Raw genomic sequence first — 22,150 nt, 5'->3', positions numbered from 1 at the left:
GAGGCGGAGATGAGCGGGACGTAAACATTCCGCCCACCTCCTTCCTTCCACATTGCCAGCGGGAGCCGCTGGACGCAGGTAAGATCTGTTCATCATTCCCGGGGAGTCACACACTGCGATGTGTGGTACGTCGGGAACATTGAACAACCCGACATGCAATTTTAAGGAAATGAACGATGTGAATGCGATGAACGGTTTTACGTTCAATCGCAATTGCACGTAGCTGTCACACGCTACAACAACACTAACGATGCCGGATGTGCGTCACTTACGACATGACCCCGCCGACACATCGTTAGATTTGTTGTAGTGTGTAAAGCCCGCTTAAGAGACAATGATGTCATGAAACCCCAATTGGAGGTCTGGTTGCCATAACTATAAATTAGCCTATTGACACATTACAACACAGTTTCTAATGTCCCATACAATAATAGTTAATGATTCTAAAAAACAACTATACAAGTACAGATTGTCTTATGTTAATTAGCCAGGATAAGTCTAGCAGGGTGTCGCTCTGGTCCCCTTCTGGATGTCACAAGGAGGTTTTTGCAGGCATCACCGACTGTCATGGTGCCATCAGGATCTGTGGAAACTCTAAATTCTTGCACTCTGCCTTCTAACTTCCCTGGTGTCTGTGATTAACTCAGGGTGACTTGGGAGTTGACTCACAGATTTGTAGTTCATAGGCAGGCTAGCAAGAGTTAAGGCCGCTTTACACGCTGCGACATCGCTAGCAATCGCACTCGCTCCCATCTGCGTGCGTCACGGGCAAATGGCTGCCCGTGGCGAACAATATCGCTAGAACGAGTCACACACACATACCTTACTAACGACGTCGCTGTGGCCGGCGAACAAACTCTTTTTTAAGGTGGAGGTTCATGCGGCGTCACAATGACGTCACACAGCGGGCCACCAATAGAAGCGGAGAGGCGGAGAGCAGCCGCATTAATGTCACTCCCACCTCGTTGCCGGAGGACGCAAGAACGCTGTTGTTCGTCATTCCCGGGGTGTCACACGTAGCGATGTGTGCTGCCTCAGGAATGACTAACAACCTGCGTCCAAAAAGATTATCGATATTTGGGAAAGGAACATGTCAACAATCAACGATTTTTCACATTTTTCGGATCGTTAGCGGTCGCTCGTAGGTATCACACGGAAAAATGACGCTAACGATGCCGGATGTGCATCACGAATTCCGTGACCCCAGCGATATCTCGTTAGCGATGTTGTTGCGTGTAACGGGGCCTTTAGTCTTTACTGGGCTAATTGTTAATATCCTTGGTCACATGCTATGGGAGAGCCAGTCACATTCACGCTCCTCCTATATATGCTGGCTGTACGGTTCTTATAGTGCCAGCTAAAGCTTACCTATACCGGTCTGGAGAAGTGAATTTATCCAGGCTTACTGGTGGTTGTGATATTATTGTTGTGTGCAGTTGTGGTGTTAACCCTTGTTGTTCTTTTGTTTCTGCATTACTACTCTTGCTCTTCTCTTTAGCTTTGTAGTGTTTATTCCTGAGAGTGTGCAGTGTGATTGAGTTTATGTTATCCCTGTCTGTCTTATCTGTGTTTCCATCACACTCCTGCCCCTTCCTTCCTGATGGTAGGGGGTAACAGAACTTTTACTCAGGGGTGGGACTCTGGCATCTCCACCATCAGGGGTGATCTGGTGGATAGAGATAGTCTAGGGTCCCCTAGCATGAGGGACAGCATATGAGCTCCTTGTCCCTCAGTATCCCACAGTCACATCATGACAATGGGTCACGTGACTTCTATTCCAATTCACTGGTTTACTCTGGGAACAAGAGTTTGTTCAGCTCACCTGTTCAGGAGACACCAACCTTGGAACCATGCAGGGAAGAAAAAGTCGGCAAGACTAGATCAGAAGGTTCATAGAAAAATTATCCAGCAGCTTGATCCAAGAATTTTTCTTAAAATATTATTTTATTGAAGTAAAAAGAATACTTCAATAAATTAATATTTTAAGAAAATTTCTTGGATCAAGCTGCTGGATAATTTTTCTATGGTTTACACTGGGGTCTATCTATGTGTGAGTTTGGAGTTACTTTTACAAGGTAAATATATGGAGCGTCATTCCCATACTCCATAGGTTTACATCGTAAGGCCTCTTTCACATCTCCATGTTTCCAGTACATGTGGCATCCATTTTTTTTTCTTGGATATATGTACCTATAACCATTATAACCTATGATGATCTTCATATACTGTACCTGTGTATACAGAGTCATGCCTATTTTTTTTCTGGCAGCACAGATGGCAAGGGCCAATACAAGTCTATGGGTCTGTGAAAAACACGTACCTTACATCATAGTCCATAGTATCATAGTATAGCAAGCCGATGCTGCGATGTCGCACGCGATAGTCCATGCCCGCGTCGCAGGTACGATATCTTGTGATAGCTGGCGTAGCGAAAATTATCGCTATGCCAGCTTCACATGCACTCACCTGCCCTGCGACCGACACTCTGGCCGGCGACCCGCCTCCTTCCTAAGGGGGCGGGTCGTGCGGCGTCTTAGCGAAGTCACACGGCAGGAGGCCAATAGCGGCGGAGGGGCGGAGATGAGCAGGATGTAAACATCCCGCCCACCTCCTTCCTTCCGTAGAGCCGCCGGCGGCAGGTAAGGTGATGTTCCTCGCTCCTGCGACGTAACACACAGCGATGTATGCTGCCGCAGGAACGAGGAACAGCATCGTACCTGTCGTGGCAGCGTAATTATGGAAAAGTCGAAGCCTCCACCGATGATATGATAACGACGCTTTTGCGCTCGTTAATCGTATCATCTAGAATTTACACACAACGATGTCGAAAGTGACGCCGGATGTGCGTCACTTTCGATTTGAACCCACCGACATCGCACGTGCGATGTTGCAACGTGCAAAGCCGCCCTAAGTCCATCTAGTTCAACCCATAGCCTAACATGTTGATCCAGAGGAAGGCTAAAAATTAAAAAAAAAAAAAACAATGTGGCAAACAAGCTCCAATAGGGAAAAAAATCCTTCCTGACTCCACATACGGCAATCAGACTAGTTCCCTGGATCAACACCCTGTCATAAAATCCACGGATTTTACATGGATGGCTGTACGTGCTTAACATTTAAAGAATAGGAGATTAGTCATATCTTTATTTCTTTATCCATACTGTAAAAACATTGAGGGCATATGGAATACACATTAATGATACACTGATGGCATGTATGGAAAATACTGATCACACCTGTACTGGTTTTTGGCTGGAGCCATTATGTGGACATCTATACCAGGATGTGGACATATATACCAGGATGGATCATGATGGGGACATATGTACCAGGATAAAGCTATGATGGGGTCATACACCATTTTGTGGCCATGATGTGGACATATACCAGGTTGGGTCCATGATGGAGACATATATACCAGGATGGGGCAATGTTGGGGACATATATACCAGAATGGGGCAAAGATGAGGACATATATACCAGGATGGGGCCATATATACCAGGACATAGACATGATGAGGTCATACACCATTATGGGGGACATATTTACCAGGAAGTGGTCCAGGATGAAGAACATTAGTAAAAAATGGAGTCAGTACTACACAATTTAGGTGGAGGAGGGAGCTCGTATGTCTTTATAGGATTTAGAACACTACAACGCCCCATACATCTGACCAACATAGGGGGGGAGGCGCCCAGGCTCAAACTTTGCATCGGGGCCCATCGGTGTCCTGCCACTTTTGTTTGTGCCTATAGCAGGAATGTAGTATATATGGAACACTGCACTCTCATAGAATTGAAAAAAATATCAACAGATTCGTTTTTGTGCCAAAAATTTATTAATTAATATTTTTTCATATATTTAATTAATTAATAGACAGACTGAGTGAAAGGGGACGTTTCGGCCCAATTACAGGCCTTCTTCACGCCAATATACACTAGGGAGATGTAAAAACAAACAATAATCAATATTTACATTATAATACAATATCAACATAAATACACAATATACATATAGAATACGTATACAAACATATAGAGATTTTCATGTCAGTGTTGAATATATTCGAGGGACAGTAATATAAGATACATGCTAGCAGTTTGGCATGTAGAGATTTAGAAAAGGCAACATGATGGTATGTGTGAGAGATAGCATACCTCAGATGCTGAGAGATGGGTTATTCAGGTTCTGTACGTGCAGAAAAAGAGAGGGGTTTTTTGTTCTAGATGAACACCACTTAAATCATTAACTCTTTCATTAGGAGTCTTAATGAACAAGTCCTATGGAAAAGGAATATACATAAGGGGTCATATATATGTATATGTTTCTGGTGTAACACTGTGTAAGCATTTTTACCTTGTTGGTATTTGTGTGAGGTTTCACAAAATCAATAGTTCGAATCCTTATAACCCAGGCTATCACAAAATTATTATTCTTTTCTTGTGGTCCCTTAATAGAATTGAGAATTTCAAGATTAGAGGTAGAATTTCTTTTATCACTGAGTTTTCGCATGGATTGTATGTCATAGATACCTTGAATACTAGTATAATAAATATGGTAGTAGCTGGGGCAATATAGAAGTCCACGCAGGTTGAACCATCAAGAACAATCATAAAATATGTGTTCTACGAAAGAAGAGGGACAAGGATGACTCCGGATGCCTTATTTTTATATAATAAAATTCTGGGTGGCATATAATGTGAAGAATACCTTATTGGTGCTATCATGGAGGCCTATTCTGCCCTTGCTTATAAACACCTGGGATAGTTTTATGGCTTGCAAACCCTAAAGAATTGGGGGTAAATGATCAGGTGATCTGGGGATTACATTTAATTATATGACTACCCACTGTATTACTTTTTGTTATTACCTTGGAACTATGATGTACATCAGGAGTCATGTATTGTAAAGAATTATAGACATCACTGTGGAGCTTGTTATTAGCTGAAATGATGACAATCACAGTTACAACAGGTAAAATTCGTGTATAGTTGAAAGTAAGATCTCATGGAATACTACATATTACCTGGACATTCCCGGTTCAGTATTAGTACAATGTAGTGGGTAATGAGTTCCTCTAGAATAGAGAAGGATAGTGTCCAGTTACCATAGGTGTAGGCAGAGAGATGGTGTGCACGGAGAATCTGATAAGTAACATACCTCGTTGCCGTCTTCCCAGACTGTGGCCAGTTGCGCTGTGTCACCCGGTTTGCAGGCTATTTAGCACTGCAAACCGGAAGTAGCGTCGGACGCCAGCGCATGCGCAGTAGCGATCCGCGCTTCCATTAGGGTATGTATGGTATCGTGCAGTGTGTAATAGAGACGCCCGCACATGCGCAGTGGGTGTTTTTCCGGACTTAGACGAAAAACAGTACTGGGAAGACGTACGTTGTGATAGAAAGTAGTTGCCTGAACCGTTGTAATATGGTAAATAGCAGAATAGTTAGATAGAGTCCGGATGAGACTAGGGAGCGTAAAAAAGAAGGGGTTCTAGGAGATATATAGAATTTAGGCATGTTTTTGCAGGAGAACGTAGTAGTACTGAAACGCTTATACAGACATATATATAATTATACATGAGTGATAGAATCGGAGGGGGGAGGAAACGGTGGGAAAAGTATATACTAGGTTTTTAGGAAATCTATAAATTAAAAGACATTTCTAAGGAGAATGATACATAAACTTCAATCATAGGTGATAGAGCATATGTCCTCATGGTAAATATATAGCAACATATAGTCCATCTTATTCATAATATTCATAGAAAAAACCTGGAAAAAAATTTTTTTGGTTAAAGGCAACACAGTAAGGGTCCCAATATGTTAAATAGAAATAAGACTATAGTAATAAGACTATATAGGGTGTTGATTTATACGTTACCAACTACCAGTGGGTGCATGATGGAAGAGGAAAAGGTGATATTTCCTAGGTTTTCTGGAAAAAATATATCAAGACATAGTTAGTGTAGTCCTAAGAATAAAACCTATAGACTTGGTTCAAAATATATTTATGTTAATGGCCAGTCAATTTCCCTGTTTAGACCTTTCGGTGTTAGAGTTTGTAATTTGTGTATCCAAAAACTTTCCCGTTTCTTCAGGAGTTCTATATGGTTGCCTCCCCGTCTGGTTTAAACTGATATAGCAGGAATATCAATATAGCAGGAATGTGGCATGTTGCTAAGGTCATGAGTATTGAGAGGCCGAACTCCAGCTATTTCTGAGACTGAATGAGCTGCAGCTTTATTTGACATCATGTATCCTGCATTTCTTTACAGTATAACTGTTATTTTGCACCATTTTCACCTATGGTTGTGTTCACATGTATCTTATATGCTATTTTTTTTTCTGATTTTACATGTTCTTTTTGCAGGTGTCCACACCAAAATATACCATAACAATCTTCTTGAATTACTGCTTTTTTTTCCCTTTATTTGATGCATTTTCTGGGTAGATTTGAAGCAGCAATATTTTATGTTATTTTTCAGTACAGAAAAGCTTTGATTTCTCAACTGTGTTTTTTCAGGCTCTCCATATAAGCCTAAAGGGAAAAACGCATATAAACCGCACAGTTCAGCAGCATCTTTAAACACCTCTACTTTGCTTGGACATTTGAATGCTGAAGCAGATTTTCTGCACAAAAACACAACAGAAAAATGCAGCATTTATGCTTTGTGGGAACATGGCCTCAAATTACAACCTAGAGCTGCTTATATACATTACAGTGAAAATGATCATCATTATCTAGCCTCTAAAACACTATCAATATGACAAGTAAATGTATTGGGTTGACAAAATGAGTGGCAAAATGCAGATATTTTCTGAGATAAATCCAATTAAATTTTCTGGTTGATAAACTTGAATGCATAGACTCAACTGCCTCAATTAACCACCGAGTTTTATATTATCAGAGAATATAAAATTGTCCTTACCCATAAAGATACCTATCCTCTCTTTGCCCTCATTTTTATAAACCATTTATAGGCCAATGTTCTCTAAAGGTACCGTCACACTAAGCAACATCGCTAGCAACATCGCTGCTGAGGCACGACTTGCTAGTGATGTTGCTTAGCGTGATATCCAGCAACAACCTGGCCCCTGCTGTGAGGTCGTTGGTTGTTGCTGAATGTCCTGGACCATTTTTTAGTTGTTGCTCTCCCGCTGTGAAGCACAGATCGCTGTGTGTGACAGCGAGACAGCAACAACTGAATGTGCAGGCAGCAGGGAGCCGGCATCTGCGGACACTGGTAACCACAGTAAACAGCGGGTAACCAAGAAGCCCTTTCCTTGGTTACCCGATATTTACCTTCGTTACCAGCATCCACCGCTCTCAGCTGTCAGTGCCGGCTCCCTGCTGCCTGCACACGTAGAAAAAAAGGGAACCAGCACGATCTGAAATTGGCATGCATCATATAAAAAGTGAAAATTCACAAATTTATTCCAACTGTACTATAATAAAAAAATGAGATTTTTAGCAAATAATTGATCAATTTTTTGAGCCACCCCTGCCAACGTCACGGCAAATCTCAATAGGGGGGTCCTACTCTACATTCTGTATTTCATGTGCCATGCGGCCTCCTAGATAAAGTTAAAAGCAGAACCATAATGGAGCACACATACCTGCAACCTGTATATAGCCGCTTCCATGTTGCAAAAAAGGCACTTGTGGATAGAGACCAGCCCAGGTCCCAGCATGTGGAGCAAGCCCTACACATCCCAGGACTATATCAGAACTGATCCTCCCAGTGTCAAACAGCAACCATTGATAAAGGCGGACCAGATCCAAGAATGGTGCTTAATTAGCATTGCCTGTGGAAAGGGGTGAGGTAACTGAGTCTGAACAGCTACCAACAGGAGGAATATATTGCAAACCAAAATCAGGCGTGCATGGTATGGTGTTGGTCAGACACCAGATTTGTAGCATAACTACGGTCAAAACAGAGAAAAAAAGGGAACCAGCACGATCTGAAATTGGCATGCATCATATAAAAAGTGAAAATTCACAAATTTATTCCAACTGTACTATAATAAAAAAATGAGATTTTTAGCAAATAATTGATCAATTTTTTGAGCCACCCCTGCCAACGTCACGGCAAATCTCAATAGGGGGGTCCTACTCTACATTCTGTATTTCATGTGCCATGCGGCCTCCTAGATAAAGTTAAAAGCAGAACCATAATGGAGCACACATACCTTATAAAAAAAAAAAAAATAAAAAAAAAAATGATCAATTATTTGCTAAAAATCTCTTTTTTTTTTTTTTTTTTTTTATTGTAGTACAGTTGGAATAAATCTGTGAATTTTCACTTTTTATATGATGCATGCCAATTTCAGATCGTGCTGGCTCCCCTCTCTGCCTGCACACGTAGCAGAGTACACATCAGGTAATTAACCCGATATGTACTGTGGCTATGTGTGCAGGGAACAGGGAGCCGGCACTGGCAGTGTGAGAGCGGCGGACGCTGGTAACGAAGATAAATATCGGGTAACCAAGGTAAGGGCTTCTTGGTTACCCGATGTTTACCGTGGTTACCAGCGTCCGCAGAAGCCGGCTCCCTGCTGCCTGCAGACGTAGCAGAGTACACATCGGATAATTAACCCGATGTGTACTGTGGCTAGGTGTGCAGGGAGCCAGCGCTAAGCAGTGTGCACTGGTAGCCAAGGTATATATCGAGTTGGTTACCAGATATTTACCTTAGTTACCAAGCGCAGCATCGCTTCCACGTGTAGCGACACTCCAGCGATCCCTGCCAGGTCAGGTTGCTGGTGGGATCGCTGGAGCGTCGCTTAGTGTGCCATCTCACCAGCGACCTCCTAGCAACTTACCAGCGATCCCTATCAGGTTGTATCGTTGTTGGGATCGCTGGTAAGTTGTTTAGTGTGACTGGGCCTTAAATCTTTACTCTTTTGTGTTTAAATTTTATTTAATATTTTTTTTGTACATTGTTTTCAGCTTGGAGTGTTTAAACCCACAAAGATGGAGGAGAAATACAGTTTTTGTTGTCTTTTATTCCTGCTCATCATGGATGGCTGCAGATTAGAGCACGTTAAGAGTAAGTAACTCCATACTTGTCTTTATAGAATTTGCAGCATGTGGAAGATAATATCCAGAATTACCTATTGCCAAGAATTTTTTTTTCAAAGAGCTGATACAAAGTACATACATTTTAAGTAAAATCAAGTATACATGATGATGTGGAACACATCAGTTATCAGACAGGTTTCACAACCAAAAACATTTTATGCAACTTGTCTGTGACTTGCCTTTGTACAACAATTTTAGAGCTGTGATTTGGCTGTAAATAAAATTAGCACATGTGACTTACATTGAAGTCTATGGAGAGTGAGTTACATGCAAGTTACGACCAGCAACAGAAAATCCAACACAATTGAACTCTGTATTGCAGCTGCTATAGATCCCAACACAACCCCAAATCAAACTATTAGATGCAATGTCTCAATGCTAGAATGTGATTTCAATATTGTGTGACACATGTCGCCATGTAACCTTAGCCTAATTAGTAATCACTTATATCATAATTAAATTTACCAGTATTTTATAAGAATGGTAAACTCATTGGTTATTATCAAGTTGTCTTCTGATCAGCTCACAACTCTGCAGTCTCCTCACCTCCTGTTTTCTGGCAGGGCAGGCACTCAGGCTATGTTCACATGCTACATCTTTTACTGTGGTTTTTAGTGCATTTTTGATATCACAAAGATGCACCTAAATGCATGTGTTTCCTTCTCCCAGCAAAGTCTATGAGATTTCTATTTTGCTGTCTGCACAGTGCATCTTTTTTGGCTGCATCTTGGCTGCATTTTGAAGACTCAGCCAAGATGCAGCATGTCAATTCTTTTTGCGTCTTGTCCCTGCGTTTTGGAGGATTGGCAGATCAATCCCCTGCTGATTCTGAGTCCATTGGGGATTGATCCCTGGTGTCTGGCTAGATTGCGGTTCCCATAAAGTCAATGGCGACCAGAATCTAGCACAAAGGGATAGAAGCAAGCACTTCATACTTACCACATCACCAGCGCAGCTGTCCCACTGCTCCTGCGGCCCATCATTCACCTCCCGGGCCACTCATTACCTTCATTGAATATGCACTGCTTCCCACGCCCAACAGTGGCTGTGATTGGTTGCAGTTAGACGCACCACCATACTGAATGACAGCTGTCTGACTGCAACCAGTCACAGCCGACGGTGGGTAGGTCTATATCATACAGTACAATAAATAAATAATTAAAAAAAACAGCGTGCGGGCTGGTATTCTCAGGCTGGGGAAACCCACGTTATTGAGAGCCCCCCAGCCTAAAAATATCAGCCAGCAGCTGCCCGGAATTGCCGCATCCATTAGATGCCACAGTCCTGGGACTTTACCCAGCTCATCCCAATTGCCCTGATGAAGTGGCAATCGGGGTAATAAGGAGTTAATGGAGTTAATGGCAGCCACTAAGTCCTAGATTAGTAATGGCAGGCATCTACCCGAGACACCCTCCATCACTAATCTGTAAGTGAAATGAAATAAACACAAACACCGAAATAATATTTATTTGAAATAAAAGACAATAAAGCACCCTCTTTCACAACTTTATTAACCAAAACACAACCCTCCAGGTCCGACGTAATCCGCATGAGGTCCCACGACGCTTCTAGCACTGCTGCATATCTGAAGCTCACAGCGAGCACCATAGAACAAGATTGCCCGCTGTGAAGTTCAGGCTGCAACTGAAGTGAGCCACGCAATAAGCGGTGACAACACTCAGGTTAGCCGCGGCCACGGCATGGCCACAGCCTCCACATGTGATAGCAAATCACCTGAGTTACATAGTTACTTAGGTTGAAAAAAAACCTAGGTCCATCTAGTTCAACCTTCCTCCACCAGTTCTACATTTGGTCACTAAAGGCTACTTTACACGCTGCGATATCGGTCCCGATATCGCTAGCGTAGGTACCCGCCCCCATCTGTTGCGCGACACGGGCAAATCGCTGCCCGTGCCGCACAACATCGCCCAGACCCGTCACACACACTTACCTGCCCAGCGACGTCGCTGTGACCGGCGAACCGCCTCCTTTCTAAGGGGGCGGTCCGTACGGCGTCACAGCGACGTCACGGAGCGGCCGCCCAATAGCAGCGGAGGGGCGGAGATGAGCGGGACGTTACATCCCGCCCACCTCCTTCCTTCCGCATAGCCGGGAGGCAGGTAAGGAGAGCTTCCTCGTTCCTGCGGCGTCACACATAGCAATGTGTGCTGCCGCAGGAGCGACGAACTACATCATTACTGCTGCAGTAACGATAATCGAGAATGGACCCCCATGTCACCGATGAGCGATTTTGCACGTTTTTGCAACGATGCAAAATCGCTCATCGGTGTCACACGCAGCAACATCGCTAATGCGGCCGGTTGTGCGTCACAAATTCCGTGACCCCAACGACTCCGCATTAGCGATGTCGCAGCGTGTAAAGCCCCCTTTAGTCATTTATAACCAACAATGTTGTGTGTACTGAGGAAATCATTCAACCCTTTTTTAAAAGCTGTTATAGTATCTGCCATTACTACCTCTTGTGGTAGAGCATTCCACAGTCTGACTGCTCTAACTGTAAAGAACCCTTTCCTATTTAGCTGCCGGAATCGCTTTTCTTCCACTCGCAGTGAGTGCCCCCTGGTCCTTAGTATTGTCTTTGGAAGGAATAAGTCATGTGCCAGTCCTTTATATTGACCACACATGTATTTATACATATAAATGAGATCTCCTCTGAGACGTCTTTTTTCTAAGCTAAACATATCTAACTTTTACAACCTGTCATCATATGGGAGGTCTTCCATTCCTTGTAGTAGTCTAGTTGCCCGCCTTTGAACTGACTCTAACTTCTGAATGTCCTTTTTAAAATGTGGAGCCCAAAACTGGATCCCATATTCCAGATGTGGCCTTACAAGTGATTTATAGAGGGGTAACAATACGTTGGGATCACGGGATCTAATCTCTCTTTTTATACACCCTAAAATCTTGTTTGCTTTAGCAGCTGCTGCTTGACATTGAGTACTGTTGCTCAGCTTATTTGTAATGAGAATACCCAAGTCCTTCTCCTGTTCTGTAGTCCCGAGTTTACTTCCATTTAATGTATACGCAGCTATAGGATTACTCCGTCCTAGGTGCATTACTTTACATTTATCAAAATTAAATCTCATTTGCCAAGTATCTACCCATTCTGACATGTTATCCAGATCTTTTTGTAATATTGTACTATCAAGGTCAGTTTTTAATATCCTACATAGTTTGGTGTCATCAGCAAAGACTGACACTTTACTATCAATTCCATCCACAAGGTCATTAATAAAGAGATTAAAAAGAATCGGTCCTAGCACAGATCCCTGTGGCACCCCACTGCTGACTATAGCCCATTTAGAGAATGTACCATTTATGACTACTCTTTCTTTCCTATCTTTTAGCCAATTCCTTACCCAGTTGCATATAGTTTCCCCTAGTCCTTGCTTCTGGAGCTTTAGTATAAGGCTATTATGTGGTACAGTATCAATGTATGCCTTTGCAAAGTCCAAATAAATCACATCAGCTGCATTACCAATATCCAGATTTGCACTTCCCCCCTCATAGAACCCCAACAGGTTGGTTAGACACGACTTATCTTTCATGAATCCATGCTGTCTGTCAGTTATTATATTATTTTCTGCAACATATTTTTGCATGTCATCTATTAAAATGCCCTCAAAAACTTTGCATACTACTGATGTCAGGCTTACTGGATGGTAGTTTCCTGGATCTACCCTCTTACTTTTCTTAAATATCGGTAACACATAAGAAATCCTCCAATCCTGAGGCACCAACCTTGTTACAAGTGAGTCTAAAAAGATGAGATACAGCGGTCTGTCAATTACGGAACTCAATTCCCTCAATATTCGTGGATGAATGCCATCTGGCCCTGGGGATTTGTCAATGTTTAATTTACTCAGACGCAGGCATACTTCTTCTTGTGTTAAACTAATTATATCGGGTGGTGAACTTTGATTTTTCACTTGTTGAATGATCCCTGGTACAGTCAGTTCCTTGGTGAACACAGATGAGAAATGCCTATTTGATATCTCAGTCTTATGTTTGTCCTCTATAACTAACATGTTATTATATTTTAAGGGGCTGATACTATCCTTTGTTTTCCTTTTGGCATTAATGTATTTATAAAAGATTTTGGGATTTAGTTTAATGTCATTGGCGATTTTTGTTTCAGTAGCTAGTTTTGCTTGTTTGATTTCTTTTTTGCATTTCCTATTGATATCTTTATACTTCTGAAATGCTATTTCTGTATTCTCAGCCTTTAAGATTTTAACACCCTTTGTTTTATTATACTTTGTACAGTCATATTTATCCAACCAGTCATATTCCTGGACATTTTAGTACCAGAGGGTATACGTTTTTTACAGGACTCTAGCAATATATCCTTAAACTTTCCCCATTTATGTTCAGTATCCCCAGTTACCATGACTTTGTCCCAATCTACACATTTAAGCTCTTCCCTTAATTTGTTGAAATCAGCTTTCCTAAAATTCCAGGTTTTAGCATTTCCCCTTTGAAGTGTTCTATTCAATGTTACGTTGAAGCTTACAATATTATGATCGCTGGTGCCCAAGTGCTCCCGGACCTGTAGATCTGAAATTGTATCCGGTCTATTTGACAGGACCAGATCTAGCAAATTATCTCCCCTCGTCGGTTCATCTACCATCTGAGAGAGGAAATTGTCTTGAATGGTAGATAAGAATTTACAGCTTTTAGCACAACCAGAAGATTCTATGTCCCACTGTATGTCTGGATAGTTGAAATCCCCCATAATAAGAACCCGATTATTATTATTATCTGCCTTTTCAATTTGTTCCAGCATTTCACCCTCTATTTGTTCAGGTATGTTAGGAGGCTTATAGCAAACTCCAATTAGCATTTTTCCATTATTCCCCTCCTCGTGTACATTTACCCATACTGACTCTACATCGTTGCAGTTCCCCCTTCCCCCCATTGTGATCATTCAACACAGGTTTTAGGTTAGATTTGATAAATATACACAACCCACCACCTTTTTTGTCTTTCCTGTCCCTCCTAAATGTACTATAACCCGGTATGTTTGTCACACAGTCATGGCTTTCATCCAGCCAGGCTTCCGTAATTCCCACCAGATCATAATCCATGGTTGACATAAGAGTCTCCAATTCATTCATTTTGTTTGCAAGACTTCTTGCATTTGCCAGTAGACATTTAATACTATTAACACCTTTATTACTCCTAGCCTCCCTACGTTCCTTGCATGTACCATCCCCCCTAATCCTTCATTTACCCCTACCGTCTCACTGTCTGTATCTGCTCTATCTATCCCCTTTTTTGCTCCACTACCCTCCCTCCCCACAGATCCTAGTTTCAAAGCTCCTCCATCCGTCTGACCATTTTCTCCCCCAGCACAGGTGCACCTTCCCCATTGAGGTGCAGCCCGTCCCTACCGTAGAGCCTGTAGCTGACTGGGAAGTCGGCCCAGTTCTCCATGAACCCGAACCCTTCCTTCCTGCACCAATTTCTAAGCCACGTATTTATCTCCCTAAGCTCCCGCTCTCTTTCTAGTGACACTCGTGGCACCGGTAGTATTTCTGAAAACATCACCTTGGAGGTCCTGGACTTCAGCTTCTCTCCTAGTTCCCTGTAATCATTTTTAAGGACCTTCCACCTGCCTCTAACTTTGTCATTAGTGCCAATGTGCACCATGACCGCTGGGTTTTCCCCAGCCCCACCCAGCAATCTGTCTATCCGATCCACAATATGCCGAACCCGAGCACCCGGCAGACAACACACTGTTCGGCATTCACGGTCTCGGCGACAGATGACCCTGTCTGTCCGCCTAATTATAGAGTCCCCTACCACCAACATCTGTCTGGGCTTTGCTGCACTCCTATTTCCCTCCTTCCTACAGCAGTCATTTTCCTGGTTGCTAGGAGCAACGTCCTGCTGTAGTGACCCTAGTCCTGGCCCTTCATTCCTAATATCAGCCAAACAGGCATATTTACTAGGTTGTACCTGGTCAGGAGTAGGCTCCATGACACTTTTTTCCCCTACCACTTCTTCTAACTGTTACCCAGCTACCTACCTCTGGGTCCTGATATTAGCGGTGGGATCGAGATAATAGTGTGTGTGAGTGTGAGACCCATACTCCCAGACACTAAAGACTGCCTGCAGCAGCTGTGGCTGCTGGGGTCTTCAGACTAGCTCAACACTAGAGTGTCAGAGTGCAGATACTGTAAGGTGTGTGGAGGCATCAGGTGTCAGTTCTGTGTCAGTGACCAAAAGTCTGCAAGAATGGCTGATGGCACCAGGAGCAGAGCTATGCAACTGGCCAATGCTAAAGCAGGAGCCGAAGAGAGGGAGGACGGTGCTGTGGGCAGTAATGAGGAGGTTGCCCACGAGTCCTCCAGGAGCTCGACGCCAGAAAACAGCTCCGCAGAGGACATTGCACAACCGGGCACTGCTGGACAAGAGGAGGAGCAGCTCACCCAAGGGTCCTCAATGAGCCAGATGCCAGCCCTCCGCTCTGCAATGGACAGTGAATCACCAGGCTCCGCAGCGGGCCGCAGATCACCACGTGCCATTCCACCGAGCCTGGGAGGCTCGGATAGCCTTCTTCAAATGGCTATGGCCCTTCTCCAGGCTGGAGACCAGGAGGGCTACAAGGGACTCCTGGCAGAGCACAGGGCAGAGCGGCAGGCAGCGCGTGATGCTGAGGCTGCGGAGCGGCAAGCAGTGCGTGAGGCTGCGGAGCGGCAAGCAGCGCGTGAAGAGCGAGAGCGAGAGCGACAGGCAGAGCGTGACTACCAGCTGCAGCTAGCTCAGCTCCGGCCCTCATCAGCCACACGTGACCTTCAAGACACCAAACTTCCAAAGGTCCGTGTTGAGGACTTCCCAGTGCTGGAGAAGGATGGAGACTTGGACTCTTTCTTGACTGCTTTTGAACGGACTTGCTTGCAGCACCATCTGGACAAGGACCAGTGGGCCAAATACCTGACCCCCCGTTTAAGGGGTAAGGCCCTGGATGTCCTTGGGGACTTGCCTGCTGAGGCAGATCAGGGCTACGACACCATCAAGCGGGCCCTGATCCAACAGTACAACCTCACTCCAGAGTCCTACCGCAAGAAGTTCCGGAGCCTACAGAAGGGACCAAAGGACTCCTGGGCTGACCACCGGCGGGCACTTGCCCGAGCTGCCGACCACTGGACCCAAGGCCTGCAGCTTTCCACCGGACCGGAGATCCTAGACTTGGTCATCACAGAGCAACTCTTGTGGAACTGCCCTGAGGATCTCCGCCAGTTCATCCGAGACCAGAAGCCAAAGGGATCCACGGCTACAGCTGCCCTGGCAGATGACTACACCAACAATCGGGCTCCTGAGGCCAGGAGAGCAGCCACCAGCAGCACCTGGAGAGGGGGTAAGATGAACTCTGCGACTGCCCCACCTGCCCCTAGACTGCAGGGGGTGTCCCCCTCAACTCCCCTCTCCAGGCCCGTGGCGGAACCAAGACGGTGCCACCAGTGCAACCTACCTGGACACTTCAAGGCCATGTGCCCTCAGCGTCCCAAGGCCCCGGCTCCGTCCCCGTCCCAAGGGCCGCCCAAGGTGTATTGTGTGGGTGGGGGTGGTGGTAGGTCCCTGGACAGCTTCCAACCTGTCACCGTCGGCCAGTCTGTGACCATAGGACTGCGAGACAGCGCCTCGGAGGTGACTCTGGTGCGGCCTGAGATGGTGTCCCCCCAAGACTTGATCCCTGGAAAAACCCTCGCTGTCTCCGGGATTGGAGGCATTGACCCGGCGCTGCCTGTTGCTGACATTTATGTGGACTGGGGCGCAGGGCGAGGGGTGAGGGAGGTGGGGGTAACTGATCGGATCCCTGCAAACGTGCTACTTGGGACAGATTTGGGGCAAATAACCTCCCAGTTTGGCCCCGCCCCAAAGGCTGAACCTTCAGCCAGTGCTGACGTGCCTCCGGACAATGTTAATGTGTTATCTATGAATGATGTAAGGGAGGAGGGAGTGAACTCTGATATTTCTGCTTGCATAGACACCATAGACACACACTCAGCTGCAGCTGTGACAGGGGAGGGGGTCAGAGAAAGGTGTGACCATGCCTCTACAAGTAACCAGCCTGTGAGCTGGGATCTGTTGCCCTCTGCAGGGATAAGCAGAGAGCAGGGTGCTGCAGGGGGAGGACCAGTGTGTGGGGTGGGGGCTACCACAGCAAATGTGGGGTCCCCAGAGATTTCACAGCAGGGTTCTGTTGCTGCAGAGGGGGAACAGGCAGGTGAGATTGGGGCCGGTCCAGGAGCGGAAGTGCTCCCAGGTAAGATCTCGGTGCAGGGTTCCCCCACAACCGGGGTGTCAGGAAGCCAGGTAGGTCTGCCTGAACCGGCGACTTGGTCAGGAACGGAGGAGGAGCAGGTACGACCCACGGTCGCAGCGGCTGTGGCCGCTGTCACCCGCAGTGGGAGTGCTGGAAGCCAAGGGGCCTCCCGGAGGTCCGATAGCTCTTCCCCTTCTGACCAAGTGGCAGCCGAGTCAGGTGGAGGCCAGGACACAGGTCCCGGGGTACTGACCGAAGATGTGACAGTCTCGTCGATTCTGGCCACATCTGGTCAGGGGTTTCAGGCAGCGTTAGAAGCTGACGACAGCCTGAAAGCTCTAAAGGAGCAGGCGGCACAGCCTCCCTCGGACTCGGACCCGGAGCGAGTGGTCTGGGACCAAGGACGGCTGTACCGGGCCACGGTCCAGCAGGGTTCACCGGAGGCGTGGCCCAGGGACCGACAGTTGGTGGTACCCTATCCGTTCCGGACGGAGTTGTTGCGGATCGCACATGAGATTCCGATGGCCGGACACCTAGGGATCGCTAAGACCAAGGCCAGGTTAAACCAGCATTTCTACTGGCCAAAAATGGGGGCCGATGTGGCTGCCTACTGCCGTTCGTGTGAAACCTGTCAGAGAGTGGGGAAGGCGGGGCCACACCCCAAAGCCCCACTAGTATCTCTGCCAATCATCGATGAGCCTTTCAGGAGGGTGGCTGTGGATCTGGTCGGCCCGCTGGCCATCCCCAGCAGCTCCGGGAAACGCTTCATACTGACGGTAGTTGACTATGCCACCCGGTACCCAGAAGCAGTGGCCTTGTCGTCCATTCGGGCTGACAAGGTGGCCACCGCATTGCTGGAGATTTTCTCCCGAGTGGGTTTTCCCCAGGAAATGCTCACCGACCGGGGGACCCAATTCATGTCCCAGCTGATGGAGACCCTCTGTAAGCAAGTCCAGGTGCGACATCTGGTGGCCAGCCCGTACCATCCACAGACTAATGGCCTGTGCGAGCGGTTCAATGGCACCTTAAAGCAGATGCTTAAGATGTTGGTCGACTCCCATGGGCGTGACTGGGAGCGGTATCTCCCACACCTGTTATTTGCTTACCGGGAGGTTCCACAGGCCTCAACAGGATTCTCACCGTTTGAGCTCCTGTACGGGCGACGTGTGCGGGGCCCCCTGGCTCTGGTGAAAGAGGCTTGGGAAGGGGATTTGGCCACCCCTGGAGTGTCGGTCATCGAGTATGTCATGCGCTTCCGGGACAAAATGCAGGCCTTGACGCAACTGGTACACGACAATATGGCTCAAGCCCAGGCCGATCAGAAGCGTTGGTACGACCAGAACGCTTGTGAGAGGACCTACCAAGTGGGTCAAAAGGTGTGGGTACTGGTCCCCGTACCACAGGACAAGCTTCAGGCAGCCTGGGAAGGCCCATACCTCGTGTACCAGCAGCTCAACCCTGTAACGTACCTGGTCACCCTGGACCCCGCCCGTGGAAGGCGAAAGCCCTTCCATGTGAACATGATGAAGGCACATCATGAGCGGGAGGCATGTGCGCTCCCCGTGTGCAACCTGCCCGAGGAGGGAGAAGCGGAAACCCTCTTGGATATGCTAGCCCAGGTTAGGGCAGGCGGATCCATTGAGGATGTGGAGGTTGGCCACCAGCTCTTGGAAGACCAACGGTCCCAGCTGTGGGCCACCCTCCTCCCCTTCCGGGGGTTGTTTACCAACCAGCCCGGAAGGACTGACTTGGCTGTCCATCACGTGGACACTGGGGATCATCCCCCGATCCGGCGTTCAGCATATCGGGTCTCCCTGGAGGTGCAGCAACACATGCGCCAGGAGATTGACGAGATGCTGAAGCTGGGGGTGATCCAGGCATCCAACAGCGCTTGGGCCTCGCCTGTAGTCCTCGTCCCTAAGAAGGACCGAACCACTCGGTTCTGCGTGGACTACAGGGGGCTCAATGCGGTCACGGTCGCCGATGCGTACCCAATGCCACGCATCGATGACCTGCTCGATCAGTTGGCCGGGGCTCAGTACCTGACCATCATGGACCTGAGCCGGGGATATTGGCAGATCCCCCTGACTCGCAAGGCCAGGGAACGCTCTGCCTTTATTACCCCATTTGGACTGTACGAGTCCACGGTGATGCCATTCGGGATGAGGAATGCCCCTGCCACTTTCCAGCGGATGGTCAACACCCTGCTCAAGGGACTTGAAGGGTACGCGGCCGCGTACCTGGATGACATTGCCGTCTTCAGTCCCACCTGGGAGGACCACCTAGAGCATCTAGCACAGGTGCTCAGGCGGATCCACCGGGCAGGTTTGACCATCAAGCCGGGAAAGTGTCAGCTGGCCATGAGCGAGGTCCAGTACCTCGGTCACCGGGTAGGTGGGGGAACGCTGAAGCCCGAGCCTGAGAAAGTGGAGGCCATCGCATCCTGGCCCACCCCCAGGACCAAGAAGCAGGTGATGTCCTTCTTGGGGACCGCTGGGTACTATAGGAGGTTTGTTCCATGCTATAGTAGCCTGGCAAAGCCCTTGACGGACCTCACCAAGAAGAAGCTGCCCTCTGCAGTCGATTGGACAGTGGACTGCGAGACAGCCTTCCGGGCCCTAAAGGACGCCCTGTCCAGCCCGCCCGTGCTACAGGCAGCCGACTTCACGCGGCCGTTTGTAGTACAGACCGACGCCAGTGACTTCGGCCTCGGTGCGGTGCTCAGCCAGGTGGACTCTGCGAGCCAAGAGCACCCAGTCTTGTACCTGAGCAGGAAGCTGTTACCAAGGGAAGTGGCCTATTCTACAATGGAGAAGGAGTGCCTGGCCATAGTGTGGGCCCTGCAGCGTCTGCAACCCTATCTATACGGGCGCCACTTCATCGTGGAGACGGACCACAATTCCCTCAGCTGGTTGCACACCGTCTCTGGGACGAATGGGCGATTGTTGCGATGGAGCCTTGCGCTCCAGCAATACGACTTCACCATTCGCCACAAAAGGGGCCGTGACCACGGTAACGCAGACGGGCTGTCCCGACAAGGAGAGGTCGCGGACGGGCGCACGGGGGAACACCGGAGTGTGCTGCCCCCTAGCGCCCTCAAAAGGGGGGAGGTGTGAGGTAAATCCTGGGATATGAAGAGGAATTATGACTAGAAGTCATAATTGCTCTCATCACTCCCTGGCAGTGCCCCCCCTCCCTTCTTGTTCTCAAATGTCCAGCATCTGTGGAGGTGTCCCATCCCACTTACACCTCCAACAGCCATCTCCTCTGATATGGAGATGAGATGATGTGAGGACAATGGACACAGGATGACTCCCTGCCGTCACCCTGTAACAAGAGTTGTATCTCATTAGCAAGGCTTGGAAGTAGCCAGACAGAACGACTCCAGTAAAAAATGGTTCATATCTCGCAAGCCATATCTCCGATAAATATGGCAACCATAAAAATGGTGTTTGCGCAGGCGGACGATGCTGGCACACCTTTTTTATGGAAGGGGGAGCTTGGGAAATACCCCAGGCGTGATATCAGCCATATGGGAACTCGTAGACAGGTCATGAGTCCCCTCGTTCTGTAGCTAAATTCATAACTGTCACAATGAGAGCATTGGCGTCCGCCTACGACGCTCCCAGGCAAAGTTATGGCCAATATCCCCTTTGCTGGATAATTCTGATCCATGCAGGGGGAGTGGCAGTGCTTCCCTGTGAGGTCACTAAGGTAGGAGGGGACCTGGATCTGCCCAGGTTGATAACCCTACTTCGGCCATTTTCCAGTGTTCTTCTGCTCGGGGGCCTGGTTGGGAAAGACCTGTGAGGGAGTTCCTGGAAACCTGGTCTACAGCGCCCCCCTGTGGCCAGACGCAACAAGGTAACTGCTGGAACTGTGTATGCCTGTTTGTAACCCATGCTTTGATTGTAACTGTACTCTGACATATGTATATTCTGTAGATTCCCTATTGTATATATTGTAGTTCTAGTGTGCTTTAGGCTGATTAAATTATATAATTAATCTTGGGCTGTTCTGTTATCTCGATCTTGAATCCCACGTCTGTGTGTTCGGCTAATAGTTACCGTAAATCGGTTGGTGGCAGCGAATTGTGCCAAGGATTATTGTGGGGAGGCCAGTGAGATTCGGGGAGATTTTATATATTCCGCCCGCGGAGGTCGGGGGAATATATACCTTACTCTCACCGGGGACCCTTCAATAATCGGCATAAGTAGTATAGCGGCCTCCTTGCTTATGGTCGGGCAATTCCATAATTGGCCTGACTATAAGAGGGGCGCTAGAGAGCGCGTCACGTGCTCTGTCTGTCGGTCGGGAGGTATAAAGGAGGGGTGACCCCCACTTGTTACCCCCCGATTGTGACGTACTGGTAGCCAGCGCGGGGGATTTCTGAGTGACCCCCCCCCCGGTGGTTTGTGACACCCACCTCCACCCTCCTCCATATCACTGGCCCCAGCCAGAGAAAACTCAGTGAGCTCTAAACTCCTCTCCAGGTTTGCAATGCCCCTGAGTGTTGCAAGCTGCTTATTTAGATCAGTTACCTTGGCTTCCAAATACGCAACATGCTTGCATCGAGTGCAGACATATTCACCCTCGAACGGCTGCTCAAGGCATGCATACATCTGACAAGATACACACCTGGTAGCATTGTCCATGGAGCACCTATTAAATGGGGATAAACAGTAAAGTAGAAAAACAAAGAAAAAAAACCCATAAAAACAATGGGAAACGTATAAGGATAAATTCAAGCTATATTCTTGTGTCAAACTATGAAA

General features: G+C 47.2%; 1 protein-coding gene across 1 annotated transcript in view; it reads left to right on the top strand.

Moving 5' to 3' along the window:
• CHRDL1 (chordin like 1) overlaps nucleotides 1–22,150 on the top strand; it is a 170,448-nt gene that overhangs the window by 28,113 nt on the left and 120,185 nt on the right. Inside the window, exon 2 of the mRNA XM_075322710.1 lies at nucleotides 8,951–9,050. Coding sequence (XP_075178825.1) covers nucleotides 8,975–9,050 — 76 coding nt within the window. The 5' untranslated portion in view covers nucleotides 8,951–8,974. The remainder of the gene's footprint in view (nucleotides 1–8,950; nucleotides 9,051–22,150) is intronic.

Source organism: Anomaloglossus baeobatrachus, chromosome 9 (genome assembly GCF_048569485.1).
Source record: "Anomaloglossus baeobatrachus isolate aAnoBae1 chromosome 9, aAnoBae1.hap1, whole genome shotgun sequence".
Classification (NCBI taxonomy): domain Eukaryota; kingdom Metazoa; phylum Chordata; class Amphibia; order Anura; family Aromobatidae; genus Anomaloglossus; species Anomaloglossus baeobatrachus.
This window is presented reverse-complemented; position numbering and strand designations above follow the sequence as displayed.